Below are 10,585 nucleotides of genomic sequence, written 5' to 3'. Positions count from 1 at the left end.
CAGGCGTGATGACGTGAAGAGGTAAAAAAAAAGTCCTGCACGCGGGAGGAGACTCACGCGAGTCGACTGTCATTCGCGGACCAAAACCCTGACTGCACATTATTACCTTTATTTCATTAGATATCCGTGTAGCGTAGAGCTGTTTTACCATATCTTGCGAGAGTTTAATCCTGGAAACTACTTAATATAACGTTACCCAGGGCCAAGTTTACTTGTGCGACTTTTATTCCCAAGAGAACTCCCGACGCGTTTGGTCTTCCTAAAATATACGAGGACGCGTTAGTAAAGGCTTTTTAGTACAGCTTTCCGTTACCTTTTTAATATCATTTCGTTATTCGACCAGTTTTTATTCATTCGCTGGTCGCTTTCTAACGGGATTTAAACACTAGCTAGTCTGTAAACTAGCCGAGTCCAGTAAAAATGGGGTTACACCCGTTGGAGTTCAGTGAGAGTTACCTGGACAGTCCTGCTTTCAGAGAGAAAATCAAAGCTCATGAAGCAGAGCTGGACAAAACCGGCAGGTTTATCAAAGAGCTGTATAAAGATGGAAAGAATCTCATCAATGCCACACAACGTAAGTGCCATGTCATTTTATCTCTGCTTTTAAACTTGATGTGTGCTTCAAATGAAAATAAAGCTTGCCATTAAGTCAACATGTGATCCAAACTATGCAAATGTCAGGTCTTGTATTTTTGTCAAGGTCACTACTATGTCATTCCTATTTACACTTTTACCCGAGAGCTTGCTGGAGTAGTTTTGCTGGTCGGTTCATTTAGTGTAGAGCAGAGAAAATGAGCTTGCGTGGCATAACATTGGCTGACCTCACCCAGTTCTGGGGTTGTGGTTTACTGTACATGATCTGTGTGCAAATCACCAGGTGTCCTACAAGTCTGCTTTTACGTCTGTTTACGTTAAGGATTTTTGCAGCACTTGTGCAATTTATTTTGAAAGGCCACAGGTTTCTCAGTTCAGACACTTGCAGTAATGCATCTTCATTTGTGGCTTATCACCTCTGTCATGTGACCCACCCCTGTACCTTCACGTGTAAAGTTTTATTGTAAAGATTTCATATCCCTTCCTTGTATGCTTTTATTATATTCTGCCTTTTTCCTAGTATTTAGGACAGGGCAGAACAAATTGGCTAAAAATAAAGCTTGCGTATTACGCCCTGGATGTTCAGACCTTTTTTGGATATGTTTGAATTGTTGGGATCTGCAGTGTTTGGGTAGAGTTATCTTTAATGTGAGTGTTTGTTCTGATAGCAGGACATTTTTGTGCAAATACAAATGGAGGACCAAAAGTTTTTAGGTGCTGTTGAGTTTTATGCTAAAGAAATGTTAGATTTTAAACTTTTTAGATTTTGTGGTTGGTTCCTCTTTCTTTTTTCAGTCTTGTGCATGATGCATAAGTAGTGTCACAGCTTCTAGATAATGCTAAATATGGCTAAATTAAGATGTGCAGGACAGCAGGCTCATGGTACAGCCCACATAATATTCACGGGTTAGCAGCTTAGTTTTACTTGGTTTAAAACATAGGAAACATAAACTCATTGGTTTCCTGCAGGATTAAGAAAAACAAGCAAAGACTTTATCCTTTGTCCACTTTTGTTTTCCCACATAATGTTTTTTGAAGTATTTTAGTGATGTCATGCAGCAGGTATTGTGTTCAATTAATGTTTATATACAGTGCTTAAAGTATTTGTAATTGTGTACCTAGTTTTGAATTCAGTCAGTCTGTTCAATCAGTTTGTAATTCACACTTTATACTACAGACAGATAAATGACTTCCTCTTGCCATTTTGCAATATTTGTGTCCATGGTAATTTTTTATTATTATTATTATTAATATTTTGATGTGTGATTTGTCAAAAGTGTCTACTTAGCCTATATTTTTGTTATTATCCAATTTATAAAGAAATGCATTCTCTGTAATATCTTAATGTACTTTGAAATGAAAGCATAAAAAATAAACAATTGGGGGGGGGGGGGGGGGGGGGGGGATCATGGAATTGTTGTTTAACAAAATAAATAAATAAATACATTTAGCCACCTTTTGAATATAAACAGACCTGTTGTATTCGTTCTACAATGGAATATTTGAAATACAATCAAATGGACAATGGTTTGAATGGAGGTGTACATGTCATTACTGTAACAGCCAGTCATCTTGAAGTAAGCCAGTTTGAACACTAAAAATCTCTATTCATGGTTTCATTTTTCAAATCTGAACTACACTCTTGGGATCACTTGTAAAGAAAAACAGTGGAAAAACTAGTGGAAACAATTGAAGCTTTAGGCCCTATCCCAAATGACTCGGTGTCCTCTTCAGAGTCCACGCTTTAGTGGAATATTTATTTATTTATTTATTTATTTATGCATGTATGTAATTTTGAAACCCATTGGTTTTATATCATGACATCCATGAATACCACCATGACTTGTGTAACAAATTAACTGCAATAAATCAGTATGAAAGGATAAGGAATATATAAAAAAAAAATTCATCATAAATCTGACAGGGAGTATGCAAAAATTCATAATATATGTTGTTGATAGAGGTTTATTATTTACGGTGGGCCGCATATGGACCACCTCTTGTGTGAAAGCACATTTAGTTAACGCCTTTGTTTGCCTCTCCAGTGAGCACTGCAAATTAGACACGCTTCCACTTAGATGACCTGAATGATCTCTCAACACAACTGTGTTATTAGCAGTGGAGCGTGCATCTTTCAATCAGACAACTGCTATGGCCATAATTCAGAATTATTACATGCTACAGAATTAAGCATTTCAGTATTAGTGTTGGTCACCTTATTGGCCTTAGTAACAAATTACATTTGATTGTTTTCTTGTGTTTGTTGGCAACAAAATAACATGACAAGAATTTTGGCAAAACTGAATATAACACACACACTTGGTCACCATGTTAGCAGAGTTTTGCTTGGCATGCATACATGCTTCAATTGACTATTCACTTACATTTGACTTTCTAAAGCAGGCAGTGTCTGGAGCATTCCTTAATGTTGTAGTGATTGGCTTTGCCCCAGTGGTTACTGCTCACTTGACTCTGTGCAGTGACCAAGGAACAGTTTACAGCAAAAACTGGGGCGCTGATGAGCATTAAACCATTAAACTTAAAAGAAGCTAATGCCCTTTCATAAAGAATTTCACAATAGGCAGGAGCTTATCATTCTTTCAAGTGTCATCTTGAGCAGAATTGGCTGTGTCCCTGAGGCAAATAACCATGAAAGAGTCCAGTTATTCCGCCTGTGCTTGTTTTTCTTATGGTTTTGAAATCAACCAAATAATTTGTCTTCTTTTGTTTGCTAAAATTCATACTTGTTTGATAAATGGCATTGATAATGACCACTAAGTGTTTAATCTTCGTCTCTTCTTTAGTGCAATACTGATTGCACGGCTCGACAACACTGTAAAAAAAAAAAGAAAAGTTGAGCCAACTTAAAATTTTAAGGCAACCAGCTTCAGCAGATTTTTGTGTTTTTTTTATAAACTTAAAACTTGTTGTTTTAAGTTTATACAACAAAAAGTTGAGAATCTCCTACAAAAATAAGTTGAGAACTCAAAAATCTGCTGAAGCTGGTTGCTTTAAAATTTTAAGTTAGCTTAACTTATTTTTTTTTTACAGTGAATTAGGACTGCCTGATGGCCCGGGGCCAGCGTGAAAGACGTTCGGAACAGTAGACGGATTTGTCTCTTGCATGATCAGGCCACTGCAGCGTTGTCGCAAAATTTTATCATTTGCATGTTTTAATTAAAGCCTTGTTTATTTAAAAATTCAAGCGTTTAAAAAGCATTTTTGCGTGAAAGTCAACTCCATTCAGTTGTACTCGCTCGCTGTGTTCTGTTCTGTGTGAACAGCGCGCGCACAGACAGCCGCATCTCTGACGCGCGCGAGCCGCCCGAACGGGCAAATACATAAAAAAGTATGTCAAAATACCCATCTTGGTAAGTAACTTTGTAGCTTTAACAATGATTAGTCTAGTGTTGTCACGATACTGGAATTTCTAACTTCGATACGATACCTTGAAAAATATCGATACTCGATACCATTTTCGATACCACGGAGAAAAAAACTGCCACAATATTAAGGGGGTAATTTTTTTAATTTAAAGATAAATGTAACAAGTCGAGAACATGCTGTATATTTTACATGAACAAAAAAATGTCTTGAGGTACTGCATTTGTTGATTTATTTATTAATCTTTTATTAATCTTAGTTAAATGTTAATTGAAACTAACGTTTACTAATACATGTACTAATTAAAATCCAAAGTTCTATTTGTTGATATTCTCATTTGCTTCATAACCAAAATATTTCCAGATATAGGGCCCTATGAAATCCGTTTGATTTTTCCCCAAATTCCATTTTATTTTTTTCTACATTCAATTTTTTCCATTTAAATTTTTCTGGATTCCGTTTTTTTCCGTTTGAATTTTTCTGGACTCTTTTTTTTTTTTTAATGGTCAAATTAAATGCTATTAATCTAAAAGCATGTCTAATTCATTAAAATCATGAAAATTATACAATTTAACATTTAATTTATTAAAAGTGTAACAAAAATGACACGTTTAGGGCCGTATGAAATGTTTTATTGTTTTCTCACCTTATGTTTTATTGTTACCAAATTCTGTGTTTTAGCATGTCTATTATTTGAATGCATACAAACTATTTTTATTTATTCTTACAGTAGCCTTATGAAATGTGTTTTCCCCCTCAGAAATTCTGTGTTGTGTATTTAAATTTTACTGGATATCAGATGAAGGCATAAAACAATTTTAATTAATTTATATTTTAATTAATGAAAATTAAACATTTACATTTTTGGCAAATGAAGGGGATTTACTATTAAAATTAAAATATTTTGTGATTATTTCTTTAAAAAAAATGAACAGTAGTAGTAAGTAGTAGTATTATGTACATTCTACTAAATAATAGTAATATAGCCTATTTCTGGCACACGGTCTTTAATAGGCTGTTAAACTGAACTTTTATTTTGACGGGTTGCCGTGAATACTTCTAAAGTTCTGTGTGTGTATGATATGACGCTAGTTTTACTCAAATTAAATGGTAAAATGCTGGTAAAGTGTCTTTCAGATCAGTTCTGGAGATATTGTTGATGTATTTATGTACTCATTGAGACACCAGGCGCTGAAATCACCGCGAGCGCCACATTAGTAAACACAACCGCACGTGCAGCACATTCACACAGAGACGCGCAGAACATGCAGGATTCATATTTAAATCCACTTTTGCAGCTTAATATTTACAGATACTAGTCCATATCGCGATTTGATTTAAGTGTAATGACCTACTTTTAATTAATCCAAACTTTGACAAATTCCGTGACATTCCGCGTTAAACTGTAAATTCCGTTTTTATGACTGGATTCCGTGGCGTTCTCTGCATCGCGGAGATCATAGATCCCTACAGATAGCGCTCCTGCTGTGTTCTTTAACAACCAGAGCAGTCATCTTTCTATTCACTTCACTTTTGCTATTTAACCAGAGCGAAGGAGACGAGTGCGGTCACGTGTGGTGCTTGTCCACGCGCCTTTGGAGAGAAGTGAAAGTGACAGCTCGGCTAGTATCGGTGTATCGATACTTCGGGAAATTAATATTGGTACCGTTCAGATATTTCAGTATCGATATTTATCGAAATATTGATATTTTTGACAACACTAGATTAGTCTAATTTATACACTGGAGTACCGATGCACCGTTCGACCGGACATATTTTGTTTTATTTGTTTTATCTCTGTCCAGTGCTTGCACACAAATTGCACTGCAATCATTTTCCCAAATGCCATTCGTGTGGAAAGGTTACGTTATTATTATAATTAGTCTGTAAACGGCTGTTAACAGAGGCCAGAGACGCTGAAGACGAACGCAAAGAGGAAACAAATACTGTAGCAGTCAGATCAAGATCACCGTTCACGATGCGCGAAACATAGGAAGTAAATCCAAATATTGAATTTTATATGAATGTTTCTGAGGGGAACTGACTGTTTTAGAAATGGCGTTTTCTTTTCATTTTGTCTCCGTATAATGCATTTAAATTAATGTTAATAAGCTCAGCGCTGCTCTGTTTACAGCTATAACCAAGGAGTTGTTCTATAAGTGCCACCTGCTGGCAGAGAGTGAAATTGCGTCTCATTCAGCCCGCCTGCTGTTTCTGTGTCATGCATGCAGATGTTTTATGTGGCATAATTTCACAAAGCTAAAGTCAGGTCGTTCTGTTTTTGCTTCAGATTTTGAAATTATACAGTCTAATATAAATCAAACCTTGCACATGTTTTTTTTATGATCAATTTCATGATTAAAATGCTGTGGCTGCCTCTAATTTCAAATGGCTATGAAAAGTCAAGGTGCAACAAAGAGTGAAGAATATGCAAATGTTATTTCATATGTGATTTTTCAATTTCTGTACCCGAACATCTACAAACATAAAAACCTAAAGCATCATTTAATTTCTATATTTGTGCTATAGGCCTATGTTTATTTGTGCTATTACTTGTGCTATACACTTTTAATAATGTTTCAACTTTTATATTTATGTTTATTTCTGGCTAGTGATTTTTGCTGTGGTATCGAAATTGAAAGAGAATTGTAAAATTGATTTGGTATCTAAAATATTGGTGTCACATAAGCTTATTTATTATAATAGAGATCAAAAACAATGATAACAGCAACTATTTTATTTTTTTTGTGTCAGGGCCAGTGAAAATGTTGGCAGGGCAAGTAAAAATTTGAACAACTGGCCCGATAAGGCCAGTAGACAAAATCCTTAGCGTTGATCCCTGGATTGGCAGCAAAAGAATCAGAGCTTGTTTATAAAGGAATAGTTCATAAAATAGAAAATAAATTCTGTAATCACTTACCCTTATCTTTAAATCACAAATGATATAATATCTACTTAATAACTAATAAAGACATTGTAAAAATAGTACTCTCAGAATGAATAAAGCAGTTTAATCCAAAACCTCTGAAGAGACACAATCACTCTATATAATGAACAGATTTATTTACTTTATTTTTTTAAACATAGAGCACATTAAATATGGTCAGTGGTAGGCAGCGCAACCATACTTGATTGATGCACAAGAACAAACCTCACAGGTTCTTGCTGAAACTCATTGCGTGACATGGGAAATTAAACCTAAAAATTAAATGGGTTCTTGTGCATCATGCAAGCACAATTGAGCTTTATCATATTTGATGTGCTCTATCTGTGTGTTGATCAATGTTTATATGTGATTAAATCTGTTCATCATATAAAGTGATTGTGTCTCCTTAGAAGATTTTCAAACTTTTGTGTTGGCATATTCTCAAGATTTTTATGTAGCAAGAATCCACAGATTAATGGTCTGCAGTTTAGTGTAACTGAAGTCTTACTGCCTAATTTTTCCACCTTTTGGAAGTCTGGGAGGATGTATTTGGCCATGGAATCCTTGATTCAGAGGGACGTGTGACAACCAGGCTGTCAGCTGCTGTGGAACAGGAATCCCTCAGTGGACGAGAAGGATTCAGAGGATGCTCTCCTGTTTTCGTCCATTTCCTCTGCAGAGCAGCCAGTCTTTGTCACACAACCTTTTGACTTGTCCTCGTATCCTCCCCTCTCCCCAGAGGAGATGTGATCCTTGTTTGTCTATGTCCATAGGAAACAAATAGCGGTTTTTGTATTCCACAGCCAATGGACGCCTTTACCATAACGGGGGGCAAATACATACATCAGCTTCTGCGGGGTTTGTTTTTGCTCTGCTGAAACAGTACAATTATTTCCACATTTCAGGACACTGGAGGCAAAAAAGCTGTACACTGATGTCTTCAAAGCAAAGCAAATAGACCGTTTAGTCTTTGCTCTCTGCATGTCACATTTTACGTTTTATAAGTATCTGTGAGATGTTCTCAACTCTTGCCAAGGATTGAGATTGGCAACAGTCTCCCAGTAATCTCAATGCATTGTCTGCCAAACATCGTCATAATATTTCATTAAAATGGAATTAAAGTGGATATGAGATCATGGAAAGGGAAGGTTTACTTTTTCAGGAGAAGACATGCAAGTCAGAAATGAGCTTCATGTGTTGTGCAGATGCTTATTTGCCTTGCAGAGAACACTAAGTTTTATTGTTGGTGTTTATGCAACATCATCACCACAGGCCTTAGTCAGGTAGACACTATATTTCATTTTCTGCAATTAAAAAACCATGCTGTGAGTGACGTACAGTCCATTCAATGCACTGTTCTGTCTCAAGGTAGTAAGTCACATCTCATTTTCTTTTTCCATGTTTTCCAGAATATTTTGTTTATTGGAAACTTTTTTGAAAGACATCGCTTTAATGTTCTGTTGGCTGAATGACCATAGGTACACAACAGAAACCTAGTGAACAGACTGTATTTCCATCCAAAAATAAAACTTCCATTACCCTCATGTTGCTTCAAACCCATAAGACTTTTCTTCATCTTCAAAACACAAATTAAGATATGTTTAAAGAAACCTGAGAGATTTCTGTTTATAGGCACATAAAAACCTGTCGCACCGCAACCGTGTACACTGGACGCATCAAAGCGATCGTTGAAATTCATTTTAATTTTGTGTCAGTATGTCATAAATTGAACAAGGCATTTGGGATATGTCGTGTCGTGCCGCACCTCGCCACATCCAGTGTAAACAATGTCCCTGATTAATGGGTTCTACTGTATTTGCTGCTTGCGTCTGGTGTAGATACGATTTTCATTTCGTTGGTGAGAGGAAAGGCCTGTGTGTGTCCTATGCCTTAGCGGACGGCATGAAACCCAAAAAAACAAACAAAAACAAAAAACGCTTGATAAATAAGTAAAAATTAATTTAAAAAAAAATTACAGAGAGAATAATAATAATATTTTTCAATGTTTCAAGTGTTGCAGGTGTTTTTCTTTTCTGCTGTAGGCTTTTTTAATTAAAAAAAACATTAATTTTTCATAAAGTTTATTGAAATTATTTGGTAGTCTGAGGTTGGATGGGGATTCGGGAAGGGGGTGGGGCGCCAGATTTTTTTATAGGTTTAAAGGGGGGGCGCGACCAAAAAAGTTTGAGAACCACTGCAGTAAATACAGTAGTATACAGGATTTTTTTAAAAATACAGTAAGTCTCTGTATGTGGGGTTTGACGTCACAGAAAATTCCCATGATGCAAAGGGTATTACAGTTATTTACTGTAAAGGGAATGTGCAGTATTATACTGGGTGATATACAGTAAATAACTGCAGAAATTACAGAAATGCCTAACAGTGTAGCACAGGTATATTTGTAGCAATAGCCAAAAATACACTGTTTGGGTCAAAATGTGTGATTTATTCTTTTATGCCAAAAATCATTACAATATTAAGTAAAGATTATGTTCCATGAAGATATTTTGTAAATTTCCTACTGTAAGTATATCAGAACTTTTTGATAAGTAAAATGCATTGCTAAGAACTTCTTTTGGACAAGTTTAAAGGTGATTTTCTCAATATTTGGATTTTTTGCACCCTCAGATTTTCAAATATTTGTATCTTGGCCAAATAATGTCCTGTCATAATTAGGGATGGGTACCGAAACTCGGTATTAAATCGGTCTCGGGGCTAAATTATGAAAGACCGGAGTATCGATAAGCTCTGACGTTATCGGTACTTCTGTCGGTATTGGAGAAATTAAGAAAACACACATACATTTATTGTTGCTCTCTCTCTCTCTCTCTCTCTCTCTCTCTCTATATATATATTAGGGGTCGACCGATATGTGTTTTTCAGGGCCGATGCCGATACCGATTATTACAGACCAAGTAGACCGATAACCGATATATTGAACCGATATATATGTCTGGTGTAAAAATTTAAATGAATGTCAAAATTAAGAATAACAAGGGCTCTGACAAAAACGGCCTTCCCTAGTGTTGGTTGCACTTCTTACTCTTGTCTTCCCCCATGCATCCATCTACAATAAGGGTAATATATAAAGAGAGAGTTAAAAGTGGGGCCACTGTATGCTTCATGATTAAGCCTATGAATACTAAATACTACAGCTAAACAGCTTGGGGAAATGTAAGTATTTGGCTTCAATAATTTACATGTTAGAAATGTATGTGTAATAGCATAACCTCTCATAATTCTTCATTAATTATTTTCGGTTGACTAAATCATAACCTACAAGAGGTGACTATTCAATTCATCATCTAATGCACATCAGTTGATTAATTTAAAAAGCACAATGTATATAATACATGTAAATAATTTAATTGTCTTCATAGCTCCATTGTAGAAGTTGCGAAGAAGACCGCAACTATTTTAATGAAACTATAACACTAATAGCCTGTTATAGGCTCACTTGGTTCAATAGCCTATTGAAATGTCCCAATTTCCGTCATCCTAATCTTGGCCTATGTGACAGTAACTTAATCTTGGCCTATGTGACAGTATCTTAGTCTTGGCCTATGTGACAGTAATTTCCATTAGTTTTCATTTACAGAGCAGTGCAAATGAAGGCATAAAACATTAATTTAATTTATCTTTTAATCAAATGAGAGTTGAACTATTTTTTGGCAAACAAAT

At 35.6% G+C, this 10,585-nt stretch overlaps 1 protein-coding gene across 3 annotated transcripts in view; it reads left to right on the top strand.

Annotated features, from left to right (window-relative positions):
- The window catches only part of LOC306873545 (rho GTPase-activating protein 10-like), a 96,969-nt gene that overhangs the window by 13,590 nt on the left and 72,794 nt on the right, over positions 1-10,585 (top strand). Inside the window, exon 1 of one of the 3 annotated variants that reach the window (XM_079422905.1) lies at positions 3-574. The exons of 1 other annotated variant lie outside the window; for it this stretch is intronic. In XM_079422905.1, the coding sequence (XP_079279031.1) occupies positions 421-574 (154 nt within the window). In that variant the 5' untranslated portion in view covers positions 3-420. Of the gene's footprint in view, positions 1-2; positions 575-10,585 lie in introns of those variants that run through there. One more of the 3 variants, XR_013784501.1, reaches the window with a different exon arrangement.

Source organism: Barbus barbus (genome assembly GCF_936440315.1).
Source record: "Barbus barbus genome assembly, chromosome: 8".
NCBI classification, from domain to species: Eukaryota; Metazoa; Chordata; class Actinopteri; order Cypriniformes; family Cyprinidae; genus Barbus; species Barbus barbus.
The sequence above is the reverse complement of the archived record's forward strand: the minus strand, read 5'-3'. Positions and strand labels throughout refer to the sequence as shown.